At 46.2% G+C, this 16,463-nt stretch overlaps 1 protein-coding gene across 5 annotated transcripts in view; it reads right to left on the bottom strand.

Moving 5' to 3' along the window:
- Positions 1 to 16,463, bottom strand: part of smyd3 (SET and MYND domain containing 3) — a 796,202-nt gene that overhangs the window by 118,552 nt on the left and 661,187 nt on the right. For all 5 annotated transcript variants that reach the window (XM_043695426.1, XM_043695428.1, XM_043695427.1 and 2 more), the window contains 2 exons: positions 8,127 to 8,229; positions 1,255 to 1,365 (listed from right to left, as the gene is read on the bottom strand). In XM_043695426.1, the coding sequence (XP_043551361.1) occupies positions 1,255 to 1,365; positions 8,127 to 8,229 (214 nt within the window). The remainder of the gene's footprint in view (positions 1 to 1,254; positions 1,366 to 8,126; positions 8,230 to 16,463) is intronic.

The following is a 16,463-nucleotide window of genomic DNA, read 5'->3' on the forward strand; positions in this document are numbered from 1 at the left end:
AGGAATAAAGGCAGTGAGCCTAGCTTATCTCTCCACGCTCCGGGCTCACTGCCTTTATTCCTGATGAAGGGCTTTTGCCCGAAACGTCGATTTCAAAGCTCCTTGGATGCTGCCTGAACTGCTGTGCTCTTCCAGCACCACTAATCCAGAATCTGGTTTCCAGCATCTGCAGTCATTGTTTTCACCTCTCTGTAATGAGAAAGCAGTCCTATCGCCCTCTGGGACAATGGTGTCTTTATCATTTGGTCAAGAATCTATCTATTTCGGCACTAATTATGATTGGGGATGATAGGGGAAGCAGGTTTCACTGGCCCAGAACCCTCAGAATAAACATTTCCCTTTCCTCCAAATTATACGGGAGACCCTGTATTTTAAACTGTGTTGCTATGTTCTGGTCTCTCCCACAAGGGGAAACATCCTGTCCATAGCTATGCTGTCCAGACCCCTTAAGATCTTATATGTTTCAGTAAGCTCACACCTCATACACAAGCCCCCACAAATGTCAATGTGATAATGACCAGATGATATGGGGTTTATTTTAGTTCATACTCCGGGAAGAAGTGACCTGCTCCTCTTTGTAATAGTACTGTGAGATAATCTATTATGGAGAGAAAGATATATCATCTTTTGCAATCACTAGCTGTCCCCAAAGTGTTTTACAGCCAGTTAAATACTTCTTAAAGTGCTGCTGCTGTTGTAGGATATTCAGCAATTGATTATGATACAGTAAGATCTAATAATTGCCACATCAGCCTTTTTACATTTTAAAAAACAGCACTCGTGACAAAGCAGCACCCCCTCAGTGTCACATGGGGGTATCGGTCTATCCTGAGGTCTCTAGAGTGGAACTTGAACCCATAACGTCCTGATACAGACGTGAACCACGGCAGACACAACATCAAATATTTATAATCAAAAATGAAAACGATGGAAAAGACTTTCATCACATCAACTTGAGGGCGGGATGTAAACTCATTTTTCCCGTGAGCAACAACATTGATGAATCCTGACCCACAACACCTCCCACTCTCCTTCCCTGACATTACAACCTGTTCCAGCATCGCACTTTTCCAATGCAAGAGTCAATAAACGATTGTTTAAGCGTTTAAGGCCTAATGCAACAAGACACCGGAGCCAATGGAACAGGTGAAGTGGCCTTCAAACAGAATTAAGCAAAGCTGTGGATAAAATGTGAACACAAGAATCAGGAACCTTGACACGACCGACTCCCCAAGTAACTCAGACATAACAAACCTTGTCGGCTGTCTCACATCGTACACAATCACATGTAAAGCAGTACTGCGTCTCTAACTGTCTCCGACGTTCTGGACTTGTGGCCATCACATCAATGTAACTAATGGTCAGCTGGAGGGCAGAAGGAAACACAAACAGTTGAGCCTAAACATTAATAACTAACATTTCTTATTATCTAAAATAAAATCCAAGTTGGGGTTAGTTGCCAACATCCTGCAATCCATCTGCAAGCTGACATCTTGTCCTACAGAGTGGTGCTAGATTACCATCTACATGTCAGATGTAGTTCATTCTGTGTTCATTCACTAAACACAGCTCTTCTATTTAGGACTGGTGTCCCATGGGGATCTGCACTCAAACAGAGACCAGATTGCCTTTTCCCAACCTTGTCCTTTCGGCACATTTATCTTGGGAGTGGAGTCCCGCCCGTGTCTGGGGAAGACTGGACCTGCTGACGAAGACAAGAACTGTTGGGTTACACTCCTGGAAGTCCCAATATACCATATGCCAAACTATTAAAGCATGGAAATCTGTCAGGATCATGATTGTAATGGTGGAGTGGGCTCAAAGGACCAAATAACATAGAAACAGAGAAATTAGGAGCAGGAGTAGGCCATTTAACCCTTCAATCCTACAGCTGTATTCAGTGTGATCATGGTTGATCATCCAACTCAGTCACCTGTTCCCACTTTCTCCCCATACCCTTTGACCCTTTAAGCCTTAAGAACTATCTAACTCCTTCTTGAAAACATTCAATGTTTTGGTCTCAACTGCTTTCTGTGACAGAGAATTCCACAGGCTCCCCACTCTCAGGGTGCTACCTCAGAAATATATTTTTTTCCCTAAAAAAGCTCGCAGATTCCCCTTAGTTCAACTCTCAGCGTGTCAGATTGAATAACAGTTATCATAACACAACAGCAATCTGTACCTTCAATTACTTTATTGCTGAGAAATGCGAATGATTGATTTAAGTGATTGAAAAACATAACTCCTTGAAAGTGGAGTCACAGGTAGGTAGGATGGTCAAGAGGGTATCTGATACGCTCGTCTTTACTGGTCAGAGTATTGAGTATAGGTGTTGGGGTGTCATTTTGCAACTGTACAGGACTTTGGTTAGGTCATTTTTAGAATACTGCATTTAATTCTGGTCTCCCTGCTATAGGAAAGATGTTGCTAAACTTGAAAGGGTGCAGAAAAGATTTACAAGGATGCTGCTGGCTTGGAGGGTTAATGCTATAGGGAGAGGCTGGCCCATTTTCCTGGCTGAGGGGTGACTTTATAGAGGTTTATACAATCAAGAGGAGCATGGATAAGGTGAATAGCTTAATGTGTTTCCGTGCTGTACAGCTCTATGACATAGAGAGAGAATTGCATTTATATAGCACTTTTCATATCCACTGGACATGTCCTAATGTTTTACAGCTAATAAACTACTTGGGAAGTGTAGCTGCTGTTGTAATATAGGGGAGTTCAAAACGAGAGGGTACAGGTTTAAGTTGAGAGGGTAAAGATTTAAAACAGACCTAAGGTACAACTTTTTCATGCAGAGGGTGGTGTGTGTATGGAATGAGCTGCCAGAGGAAGTGGTGGAGGCTGGTACAATTACAACATTTAAAATGCATCTGGATGGGTCTATGAATAGACAGGATGTAGCGAGGTGTGGGTAAAATGCTGGCAAATGGGACTAGATTAATTTAGGATATCTGGTTGGCATGGATGGATTGGACCAAAGGGTCTGTTTCCGTGCTGTACAGCTCTATGACATAAAGAGAGAATTGCATTTATATAGCACTTTTCATATCTACTGGACATGTCCTAATGTTTTACAGCTAATAAAGTGCTTGGGAAGTGTAATGTCGGATATGTGGAAGCCAGTTTGGACACAGCAAGCCCCCACTCACAGCAATGTGATAACGACTGGATAATCAGCTTCGGTGATGTTAATGGGATGATACGTATTGGTCAAGGCGCCAAGGATAACTCCCCTAACTTTCTTCAAAATTGCACCATGCGATCTTTTACATCCCAACCAGGCAGATGGGGGCTCAGTTTTGATCTCTCCTCTCACAGCACAATGTTTCTTTTAAATTCAGGGAAGAAACTTTCGGTGACTTTGTCTTACCATTCAGAGATCTTGTACTGTAAAATGTGCAAAACTTTAATCTGTTAAGCTGGGGCTGTGTTTATCTTCTCCTGTGTGGGATCAGTCAGAGGTTAATTGCTATCTGTGAAGGAAATTTGCCCTAGCAGCAGAGATTTGAAAATTTCTAGTTCTGGGTTACATGAAATCAGTATCAAAATCTGAATTGTCTTCCAGTTCTCATCTTTGCAGTTTGGACCTGTTTCAAGAGTGGAATGAATCATAGAACCCCTACAGTGTTGAGTCCACATCAACCTTCCCAGGCTCACCTCCCTACCCTATCCCTGTATTTCCCATGGCTACTCCACTTACTATTCTCATCTCTGGACACTATGGGCAATTTAATATGGCCAATCCACCTGACGTCTTTGGACTGTGGGAGGAAACCGGAGCTCTCGGAGCGAATCCCCGCAGACTCGGGGAGAATGTGCAAACTCCACACAGTCACCTGAGGATGGAATCGAACCTGTGTCCCTGGTGCTGAGAGGGAGCAGTGCGAACCACTGAGCCACCGTGCCACCCAAATGTGAGAAATGAATAGCTGAGTGCTGTCTGTGACGTGGCTGCAGCTTCTCAAGCACATCCCCTATATAAGAGACCGAGGCCATGCAGGAAGCCAGTATCACTAAGATGCATGCTGGGATTTGGACATTGCATATTGCACTCACCCTGGAGTCAGGAGGTCATGGCTCTAAACCCCACTCCAGTGACCTGAACTCCAACTCAAAGTTGACACTCCAGTGCCACACTGAGGTGGTGCTGCACCGTTCTGGATGCTGCCTTTCTGAAGTTAAACCAAGGCCCTGCGTTCTCCCTCGGGTGGATGTAAAAGATCACATGACACTATTACGAAGAAGTATAGGGAAGTGATGCACGTTGCCATAGCCAATACCCTTTGACTGACATCAAAGAAAATGTGATATTTGGTCAGTATCACATTGCTGTTTGTGGGAGATTGATGTGTAAAAATTGGCTACTGTGTATCCTACATTCCAACAGTAACTACACTTCAATGGCTGAAAGCTAGGATGTCATGAAAGGTGCTACATAAATGCAAGAGTTTCTTCTTAATACACCAGGGGAAGAACTGGCGCGGCTCTCGGCTCTTCAACAAACCACTGGTTCCCTTTTACGTGCCTGGCTTTCAGATTGTTCAAGCCTGGCCTCAGCTTCACCACTGCTGCAACAAAAGCTGAACGCAAGGTCATGCCAAGTCCTGAGGTGCTCACTGTAGAAATCTCAACATCAACTGTATTCATAACGGAGGCTATAAAAGTTCAAAGGCAATGGGCAATGAGATACTGCTGTAGCCAGTCACAAAGCTGCCTGCAAGTCAGTCTATCAGTTTCCCTGCTTCTGTTGTGTGCATGTGGTGCAGGGCCAGGTAAAGGCACTGCTCAGGTTGTCCTTGACTGCGGGTGAGTAACTGCCTGGCTAGCTGCCACTGAGCACCTCATTATCCTGATAACAATGGTAACTTCAAAGGCTGCATGAATAGTTTACCGGGTGATTAAGGATAGGGTGATAAAGACAGGAAAGTGAAAAGGTACCTTGCCTCTTCCTCACCCAGAAAAAACAGCACTTTGAAGATGGATCTTGTAGAGAAAAACAAAACAAGGGCTTAACGTTTTAAAATTCCATCCGAATCTTTGAGTTTTGCCATCACGGAAGCTTGCCTAAGGTCAAACCCAGCAGCGTGTGATAACAGCACTTCAGTCTATGAACACAGCGTCTTTAAATATTTGTTTGTGGGATATGGTCTCCGCAGGGTAAGTCCAATATTTATTACCCATCCCTAATTGCCCTCGAGCAGGCAAAGGTGAACCGCTTTCTTGAACTATTGCCGTCCTTCGGTTGTAGTGACTTCCACGGTCCTGTTAGGAAGGCAGTTCCAGGACTGTAATCCAGTGGTGGTGAAAGAGCAGCAATGTACCTCCAATCCTGGTTGGTGTATGGCTTGAAGGGGAATTTGCAGTGGTGCTGTTAACCATGTCATTGTAGCCTTTGTCCTTCTAGGTGGTAAGGTTGCAGGTTTGGAAGGTGCTGTCAAAGGATCTTTGGTGAGTTTCTGCAGTGCATCTTGTAGATAGTACACACTAGTACTGCTACTGAACCTCAATGGTGGAGGGAGTGGTGCTTGTGGATGTGGTACTAAGCATGTGGGCTGCTTCACCTTGGCTGGCATTGAGTGTTGTTGGAGCTGCACTCATCCAGACAAGTGGGAAGTATTCCATCACACCCCTGACTTGTGCCTAGTAGATAGTGGACAGGCTTTGGGGAGTCTGAAATTGAGCTAATTGCTAATTCTTAATTTCTGTCCTGCTGCTGCAGCTACAATGTTCACCTCGCTGGTTCTGTTCAGTTTCTGGCTAATGGTAACCTCTAGGATGTCGATAGTAAGAAATTAAGCAATGATGATGCCATTGAATGTAAAGAGGTGATGGTTAGATTCTCTCCTACCTGAATTTGTCCATGTTTGTTGCAGATGGACATGGAATGTTTTAATATCTTAGGACTCTGAGGAAATCCTCTGACTGCTGCCTTAAATGGAAACATTAACCCACTTATAGTCAAAACAGTGGCCTGTGTGAATGTCATTCAAATGCTTCAACATGATGGGACCTCCTATTAACACTCCATCCACCCCACCCCCCTCAATCTGTCACTCGTCACTACAGTCGGCCTTTAAACATTGTTGAAAGGTGACAAGAAGGCAAAGCTTTGCACTCATCAGAATGAAGACATGAGAAACAGACGTGAGGAAAGGGACACCATGAGAAAAGAGTGAACGATCAGCATGGAGGTGCAGGAAGAGCAGTGAACTGTCAATCTTAATTCTCAGACCAGGGTTTGGTTGGGGATGCAGCAGAGATTGCCTCTCTCTATGTCCCTTTTTTGTCTAAAAAAGGTGCAATGTATCTACAAGTTTCAGTTGTCAATATAAAACAAGGTGCTGTGTAATTATGTCTGCAGCTTGTCGCAAATACATCACGCAGACAGCCCAGCTGATGACCATACATCAGATTCCATTGTAACTCTTAGCAGATTATTTAGTAAATGACTTCCAATCCCAGAATCACAGCTAATGGTGGACATTCGTTTTTGGAGCTTGCAGGGTCTGGTGAATGATCTTTACACGGAAACAATTACTTTTGGCAAATCAGTGCGAATGGTCATGAGCCTGTTTAACGAAGCGTGCCGTGATGATCAGGAATACACGACCTGAAAGGGTAATGGGAGCAGATTCAACAAGAACTATCCAAAGGGAAGTGGATCAATGCTTGGAAAAGGGAAAATAGTAATCAGGGCTCTGGAGAAAGGGTGGATGGAGATACTAGGGAGAGAGAGACCTGGATAGTAATTTCAAAGACCTGACTTAAACACAGTGCACAGTATGACAGCCTCTGATGCTGAATGATTCTATGACGATTCCATGAGACACACTCCCCCATGAGGTCCTGGTGGAATTTAACCGTGATCGTGTGCACTGTTGTGATTGGGCCCATTTAGGGTCACATGATGGAGGCTCTGTTCGCATTTCAGTTCAAATACACAGAGACCTCTGAAGATATTAATGACAAAGTATTGTTAATGAAAAGCCTTTCATCTCCAGGACAGTGGCACAGAGTTTTCACTTTCTTACCCGAAAACAAACTAACCAAACTGTTCGAACCATAGCTGGGTCATGTATAGGGAAGGAGTTTGCTTCCACTGTCTCACCCCCCCCTCACCAACCCTCCCCCCCCCCCCCCCCCCACATAGACTTGAGACCATTCCTGACCTTGGGAAAAAGGCCATCCTAAAAGGATGAGAGTTTCACTTGGCACAGTACTCGAGGACTTGCTGATGCTTATTCAGTTGCAACTTTGATGTTTATGGCACACGTTAGTCACCTTTGATCAGAAATGTAGGCAACAGAGATAATAGCCGAATTTTAAAAAAAAACACAAGGATGAGCATGTGACACAAATAACACACACAAAAAAAACCTCTCCATAATCTTACTCTGGGCACCTAAATAAAGGCAAAACTGTAAACCCAGGATGGTTGTATTCCAAAGGAAGTGCGAGATCTGGGTTGAATAATGGTACATGACATATAGAAGATGCTGTTGTGGCTGAGATAGTGAAAACCAGTCTATACTGGAAACGCAGAGCTAGATTTCCTTCATTTGTGTGGATTATTACCCTGTGACACCTGTTTAAATTGAATGTTCACTCCCAGAAAGTGAGCGTGGGGCTATTTAATAAAATACACAGGAACGATTCTTCATTTATATGCTCTGGCCATTGTTGGTGCTGTTTCGGTTATTATTATTCATTGCCTGATGATTACTACACAGCTCCTCACTGTTACTAACTCTATAAGGTCACCCCTCAACCTCCTGTGCTCCAGTGAAAAAAAACTCCAGCCTCTCTCAAATCCTCCAGTCCCAGCAACATCCTACTCAATCGTTTCTGAACTCTCTCCAATCTAATAATATCCTTCCTATAGCAGGGCAATGCAAGCTGTTGTTCTCAATGCCAAAGGTCATCACTGGCACAGCCAGCAAAGGTAGAGCAAGAGGCCAGGAGAGGAGGCGTACAGGGATCAGGGAAGTTGTACAGTTGGAGGGGATTTCACAGGTGGGGTATTGTGGGGCCATAAAGAGGGCTGAATGGGACTTGGAGCACAAGTGCAGCAGAGTTCTCTCAACATGTTCATTTGCAGCTATCACCTCACAAGAAATTACCTCTTCATCTGCTTGAATCTGTCGAATTGCATGAAGCTGGAGTTGTTTTCTGTCAAAGACAATGACACAGTTTGGGTCACAGCTGTGGTTCAGTAGGGACATGCTGTAAAGATACAATTGTTTGCATTAGTTGGTTCTAATCTCTATATGCACTTCAGAATTCCTATCAGACAGATTGTCTCTGGAGACCATACAAAATCCCTCAAAAATATTTAGAATAACTTGTCATGTTGCAAGAAACCACAATCTTCCTGAATTCTGCATTCATGCCTCTATTATCCACATCATCAGTGAACTTCCCTTTTCCAGGTCAATGCTACAATGTGCAAAATTCCGAGTTTGCAACTGGCACTTAATTATCTCAGCATGGCCGTCCGAGAGAGCATTTAACACATTCTAAAGCTAATGGTTGGGTTTTGAGGTAAGCTGATTAAAATCTCTCACTGTAGTAGTTGCAGGGATGGTTCGCGAGGCTGGCAAAGTGAGGCACAGGCAGATGGCTTTGGAAGAAACAATCAATGCAGTGTTGAGAGATCAACCCATCAGGACTCAGCCAAAAGTGCAAATTCAAACTTCTGTAAATCCATCACAACAAGCACACAATCTGTTGACAGTTTTGTTTCTCTTGGTCAATTCCTGTGTTCATCAACTTGCAGACCATTAGTACTGAGGAATGGGACAGGTTCTCACTTCTGAGGAAAACGTGAGGACTGCAGACGCTGGAGATCAGAGTCGAGAGTGTGGGGCTGGAAAAGCACAGCAGGTCAGGCAGCACCCGAGGAGCAGGGGAATCGACATTTCGGGGTAGAGCCCTTCATCAGGAATGAGGCTTGTGAGCCGAGGTGGTGCTGAGATCAATGGGAAGGGGGGGTGATTCTGGGGGGAAGGTAGCTGAGAGTGTGTTAGGTAGATGGAGGTGGGAATAATGGTGATAGGTCGGAGAGGAGGGTCGAATGAATAGGTGGGAAAGAAGATGGACAGGTAGGAGAGGTCATGAGGGCGGTGCCAAGTTGGAAGGTTGGAGCTGGGATAAGGTGGGGGGGAAGGGAAATGAGGAAACTGGTGAAGGAAACATGTGGTTAGAAGTTCCCGAGGTGGACGATTAGTTTTTCCTCCAGGTATCGGGTGGTTAGGGAGTGGTGATGGAGAAGGCCCAGGACCTGCATGCCCTCGGCAGAGTGGGAAGGGGAGTTGAAGTGTTTGGCTACGGGCCGATGGGGTTGGTTGGTGCGGGTGTCCCAGAGATGTTCTCTGAAGCACTCTGCATAGGTGTCCTATCTCCCCAGCGTAGAGGAGACGCCTCGGGAGCAATGGATAGAGTAAATGACGTGTTGAAGTGAAGTAAAACTCTGGTGGATGTGGAAGGCTCCTTTGGGGCCTTGGATAGAGGTGAGGGGGGGAGGTGTGGGCGCAGGTTTTATAATTCCTGCGGTGGCAGGGAAAGGTGCCGAGAGGCATAGGGGGCGTGGACCTTACAAGGGAGTCGTGGAGGGAATGGTCTTTACGGAAAGCGGTTAGGGGTGGAGAGGGAAATATATCCCTGGTGGTGGGAGTCCATTTGTAAGTGGCGGAAATGGTGGAAGATGATACGATATATATGGAGGTTGGTGGGGTGGAAGGTGAGGACCAGGGGTTCTGTCCTTGTTGCAGTTGCAGGGATAGGATTCAAGAGTGGAGGTGTGGGACATGGATGAGATGTGCTGAAGGGCATCACTGACCACGTGGGAGGAGAAATTGTGGTCTTTGAAGAAGGAGGCCATCTGGTGTGTTCTGTGTTGGAACTGGTCCTCCTGGGAGCAGATGCAGCGGAGGCAGAGGAATTGGGAATAAAAGATAATATTTTTACAGGAGGCAGGGTGGGAGAAGGTGTAGTCTAGGTAGCTGTGGGAGTTGGTGGGTTTGTAGAAGATGTCACTGTTGAGTTAGTCACCATTGATGGAGATGGAGAGGTCCAGGAAGGGGAGGGAGGTGTCTGAGAGGGTCCAGATGAATTTAAGGTTGGGGTGGAATGTGTTGGTGAAGTTGATGAACTGCTCAACCTCCTCGTGGGAGCACAAGGTGGCACCGATACAGTCATCAATGTAGCGGAGGAGGAGGTGGGGAATGGTGCCGGTGTAACTCTGGAAGATGGACTGTTCTGCGTAGCCGACAAAGAGACAGGCATAGCTGGGGGCCCATACGGGTGGTCCCACGAGGAGGTTGAACAGTTCATCAACTTCACCAACACATTCCACCCCAACCTTAAGTTCACCTGGACCATCTCGGACACCTCCCTCCCCTTCCTTGACCTCTCCATCTCCATCAATGATGACGGATTCAACATCGACATTTCCTACAAACTCACTGACTCCCATTTGCCTCCTGTAAAAACACTCTCCCTTAGTCCCAATTCCTCTGCTGCCGCTGCATCTGCTCCCAGGAGGATCAGTTCCACCACATGGCCTCCTTCTCCAAAGACCGCAATTTCCCTTCCCATATGGTCGGTGATGCCCTTCAGCACATCTTATCCACTTCCTGCACCTCCACTCTTGAATCCCACCCCTCCAACTGCAACAAGGACAGATGCCCCCTAGTCCTTACCTTCCACCCCACCAGTCTTCATATACATTGGATCATCTTCTGCCATTTTGGCAACCTACAAACAGACCCTACCACCAGATATATTTCCCTCCCCACCCCGATCCGTTTTCCTTCCCTCCGCGACTGCCTTGTCAGGTCCCCATCAACCCACCCTTCCCTCCTGGCACCTTCCTCTGCCACCACAGGAATTGCAAAATCTGCACCCACACCTCTCCCCTCACCTCCAACCAAGGCCCCAAAGGAGCCTTCCACATCCATCAGAGTTTTACCTGCACTTCCACACATCATTTACTGTATCCATTGTTCCCGATGCGTCTCCTCTACGCTGGGGAGACAGGACACCTACTCGCAGAACGCTTCAGGCAACATCTCCAGGACACCCGCACCATCCAACCCCATCAGCTTATGGCCGAACACTTCAAGCCCCCCTCCTACTCTGCCGAGGACATGCAGGTCCTGGGCCTCCTCCATTGCCACACCCTAACCACACGACGCCTGGAGGAAGAACGCCTCATCTTCCGCCTTGGGACCCTTCAACCACACAGCATCAACGTGGACTTCACTAATCTCCTCATTCCCCTGCCCCCACCTCATCCCAGTTCCAAAATTCCAAATTGGCACTGCCCTCATGACTGGTCCTACCTGTCCACCTTCCTTCCACACCTATCCACTCCACCCTCTTCTCCGACCTATCAACGTTACCCCCACCTCTATCTACCTATCGCACTCTCAGCTATCTTCCTCCCAGCCCCACCACACTCCCCACACCCGCCATTTATTTCACTATCCCCTCGGTTCACAAGCCTCATTCCTGATGAAGGGCTTTTGCCTGAAATGTCGATTCTCCTGCTCCTCGGATGCTGCTTGACCTGCTGTGCTTTTTCAGCACCAAAACCCTCGACCCAGGCTCTCACTTCTAACAGCTGGTACGTCTGGCATCTAGAAAACTCTCCAGTGGAAGTGGAAGATTCCATGGCATTATCTCAAAGAGGAGCAGGGGGTAGTTTAACCAGTGCCCAGGCCAAATATTTATTGCTCAGTCAAAATCACAAGAAAATAGGTGATCTACGTATTATCGCTTTGCAGCTTCTGGGAGCTTGTTGTGTTTGAATTAGCTGTGGTGTCTTCTACAAAATTGACTTCAAAAGTACTTCACTCACTTTGGAATGAATTGAAAGGCACTATAGGAATGCATGAACTTTTTTTTATATAAACATGTTTCCTCTAAAGGGTGTAGGGATGAAGAGGAGCTCTGGGTAGGTTGCTCCACTCTCTTAACCCTGAGACCAGCATTGTCGTGTATCTGAGATTCACTGAGCAGGTATTAACCTGGGTGCTCCCATTACTCAAGAAATACATTAAATGCACCATGGAACAAGCAGCCTTCTTTTAACTTGCAAATGTCTGGGGGCAATCGTTTGCCAGATTGAGGTCACCAACTGTGTTTTGTTGGGACCACTTCGGAATGGCCTAATATAGCCTAATATCCTCTCCTTCTCCCCCTCACCTGCTGCAGTAAGTGTGAGGAGTTCATGGATTTCTCTGTTACTAAGATAGACAGCACTGTCCCTCCCTTTCAGTAGCCCTCGTGGCCAAACCTCCTCCTCGGACAAGTCAAACAGATACATGCACGGGAATTCCTAGATGTGTGGCATTCCAACCGGAACTCTATCAACAAACACATCGATTTGGACCCCATCTACTGCCCTCTGAGGAAAAGATCAGGAAATGACATCACCAACCCAAGGAAACCTAAGCACATAAACAGAAAGCAGGACATAACACCAGCACTTCACCAGAGGCTCACTAAAGATGTTACCTAGTATGGTGACAAAACTTCTGAAAATGAACCTTACAGCTCAGTGAGCAAACTTACATCCAGCTCTTCTAATGCCTATCGTTCCCTAGCCCTGAACATATATATCTTTTTCCAATTCCTCTCCTACATTCACTCGCTGTTTTTCTGATCTCATCTTGTCCTCAAAGTGTACTTCCAATGTTCAAGGCCCTCTCCTTCACTAAACCCATGTTCCCTCCTCTTCGACACAGATGATCAAGCATCCTCCTCCGGTGGCTCTCCACTGTCACCCAACCAATTGGGACTGCCCTTGCAAAGTTCCTTCATATCTATCTAATCAGAGGGGCACTTGCAATGACTTCTCTCCCTTGGTCCTGCACCCTTACCTCTGGTGACTTCCAAGGTCCTATCCTTGACCTCATCCTATGTCTTATCCACATGAGCAGAAATTTCCTCCAGTTAGAAGTTGGGAAGGTTGAAACTGTTTTTGGTTCCTAATCTAAACTCTGTTCTAAACTACTGGGCAGCACGGTGGCTTAGTAGTTAGCACTGCTGCCTGCGAGTCCCAAGGATCTGGGTTCAATTCCTGCTTCGGGCAATGGTCTGTGTGGAGTTTGCATGTACTGCCTGTATCTACGTGGGTCTCCTCTGGGTGCTGCAGTTTCCTCCTACTGTCCAAAGATGTGCAGGTTAGGTGGATTGGACTGGCTAAATGTGGGGTTACAGGGATAAGGCAGGGGAGCTTGGGTATGGGTGGGATGCTCTTCCAAGGATTAGTGCAGACTCGATGGGCTAAATGGCCTCTTTCTGCACTGGAGGGTCCTGCCACAGTTGTGAGATTAAACCAGTTTGTTTGCAAGCTTCATGTCACATTTTACCTTGAGGTGTGTGTCTAACCTCACAGTCATTCCAATACTATGACCAATTATTTCCACCACTGTAACAATGTCAACCCAATCTCATGATGTGCAGGTGCCAAAGTTGGACTGGGGTGGACAAAGTTAACAATCTCACCACACAGGCTATAGTCCAACAGGTTTAGATTAGATTAGATTACTTACAGTGTGGAAACAGGCCCTTCGGCCCACACCGACCCGCAGAAGCGCAACCCACCCAGACCCATTCCCCTACATTTTACCCCTTCACCTAACACTACGGCCAATTTAGCATGGCCAATTTACCTCACCTGCACATTTTTGGACTGTGGGAGGAAACCGGAGCACCCAGAGGAAATCCACGCAGACACGGGGAGAATGTGCAAACTCCACACAGTCAGTTGCCTGAGGCGGGAATTGAACCCGGGTCTCTGGCGCTGTGAGGCAGCAGTGCTAACCACTGTTTTCGGAGCTAGTCTACCTGATGAAGGAACAGTGCTCTGAAAGCTAGTGCTTTCAAATAAACCTATTGGACTATAACCTGGTGTAGTGTGATTTTTAACTTTAACCTTAATCAACTCACCTTCTACTTAAACCCTCTAGCTTTGTCTGTTCCAATGGACATGTGGTTGGTCTTTCATATTCTAATCTCTATAAAGTGGAGGTCATCCAAAACTCTGTGTCCTCATTCTCTTCAGAGGGTCTCCTCTGCTGGTTGACCTACTTTGGCTTAACGCCAATCAACCAACATCTTGATTATCGAATTCACATCCATGGTTTTCAATCCCTGCATTGCCTCACCTTCACCCCACCAGCCGGATCTCCATAATCTCCTTCTATCCCACACCCTGAGGAGATATCTGTGCTCCTCTGACTCTGACCTCTTGTACATCCCTGATTTTAATCAGTCCACCACCAGTAGTGAGCTCCTTCCATCTCTCTGCCCCTCTACCTGACCTTCTCCCATTAATTGGGAGATGCCGGTGTTGGACTGGGGTGTACACAAAATTAAAAATCACACCAAACCAGGTTATCGTCTAACAGGTTTATTTGGAAGCACAAGAGGCCAGCGGTCCGAAAGCTAGTGCTTCCAAATAAACCTGATGGACTGCAACCTGGTGTGGTGTGATTTTTAACTGTCTCCCATTAAGGTAGTCTTTAAAACCTACATTTTTGGCTACTTTTTTTTTAGTTAGCTCAGCGAGTATCTCCTTGAGTGACTAGATTTTGCTTCAGTAAGGTGCCTGTGAAGCCATTTGGATCATTTCATTATGTTGGTGGGGGGGGGCGGTGGCACATAAGTTTCAGTTATTATGTGGGTACAACACAACAGCGGCGTGTTATACACCTGCCCTCAATGCGGGTACCAGGTATCAGTGAGTGTGAAATGGGAGGAAAGTGCCCCACGCTGTGCCTTGTTATTTAGGCAGCTCAGTGCCAGAGCCTTGCTTCATCTCAGTAACTCCCTCACTTCCCAGCACCGCATCTGCAGGCAAGTCACATCCAAATATGGGGCACATCCCTCGCGAGTATAGGTTACAAGCGGCATTTTATATTCTGTCAATTAGAATTGAAAGCAGCCATTAATTATCTAAAGCCCAAACAGTAAAATCCATGTAATCCATTTAACTGAGGCTTAGCGCCGCTGAATTCATTAGGAGCGCTGTGTAAATACAAATTCCCTCTCCTTCTTTACATAATAGCTGTGATAACAAAAGGATTTCAGCGTGCAGCCTTGTGCCTCAAGGACCAGGGGGAGAGAGAGAGTTTGTGGCTTAAGTAACAACAACACGCCCCAGTGATAAGGACGTGTATGTGCCAGCCTGGGCTGTGGTTATTTGTACCTGGCATTTTCCAGTGTCAGACTGCTGCAGCAAACCCCATACTGGGGAAGCCCGATAAGCTTAATGTGTGCAGTGTGTGGCCTGAGGTTCGAGGTTGTCACAGTGCTGGTACACAAATACCTTCACAATACATTTCCCCACTGGTGTGACTATACTGCAGGTATGGTGTGGTCAGGCCAACAACAGCTTCGCTAAAACCTTTGCTGACAATTACCCTCCGACCAAGGATCGGCTGATTAGATTTTACTATCTGATTTTAGAGAAATAAAAAGGAAGTGGTCTATTGTAAGGTTCCTTTCGTAGTCTCAGCAAGCCCCAAAGTCTATTCAGGCTAACAAAGTACTTTTGAAATGGAGTTACTGTCGCAGGAAATGCAGCAGCCAACCGGTGCACAGCAAGCTCCCATTAACAGCAAGATTAGAATTAGAGTTAGGTTAAACTCCAATGTGATAATGTCCAGACCATCTGCCCTTTCCTAACGTCGATTTGAGATAAATATTGGCTGGGATACTGGAAAGGACTCCCCGACTCTTTGGAACAGCATCGTGGTGTTCTCTTAACACGTCTCCAAGAAATCAAGGCCGGGGTCTGTGTTTAATGTCTTATCCGAGAGAGGCCTTCAGTCATCATGTTTAGTATCTCTTATTCCTCACCGAGTGCACCACTGGCTGTGAAGTGCTCTGGGATGTTGCAGTTCTAGTTATTTCAATGGTGATTTATTTATATGATCATGAGCAGAACTTTCATCGCACAGATTTCATTGGGAGCAGCTGGATAGCGTGCCTGAAACCTGACAGAGGTCTGTGATAATTCACGGTGCTGCATACAATGGAGGGGGGGACATTTGCTTCAAGGATGGTACTGACCAATCATTGGAGCTGGCAGTACTCACCCACTCTTCGAGTTAACTGCCTGAGTAGGACAGGATGTGCATGTAGTTGGAAAGGCAAGGACTAACTAGGGGTAGTCAACATGGCTTTGTGCGTGGGAAATCATGTCTCACAAACTTGATTGAGTTTTTTGAAGAAGTAACAAAGAGGATTGATGAGGGCAGAGCAGTAGATGTGATCTATATGGACTTCAGTAAGGCGTTCGACAAGGTTCCCCATGGGAGACTGATGAGCAAGGATAGCTTTCATGGAATAAAGGGAGAACAAGCCATTTGGATACAGAACTGGCTCAAAGGTAGAAGACAGAGGGTGGTGATGGAGGGTTGTTTTTCAGACTGGAGGCCTGTGAC

The sequence above is a fragment of the Chiloscyllium plagiosum genome, chromosome 9 (genome assembly GCF_004010195.1).
Source record: "Chiloscyllium plagiosum isolate BGI_BamShark_2017 chromosome 9, ASM401019v2, whole genome shotgun sequence".
NCBI lineage: Eukaryota > Metazoa > Chordata > Chondrichthyes > Orectolobiformes > Hemiscylliidae > Chiloscyllium > Chiloscyllium plagiosum.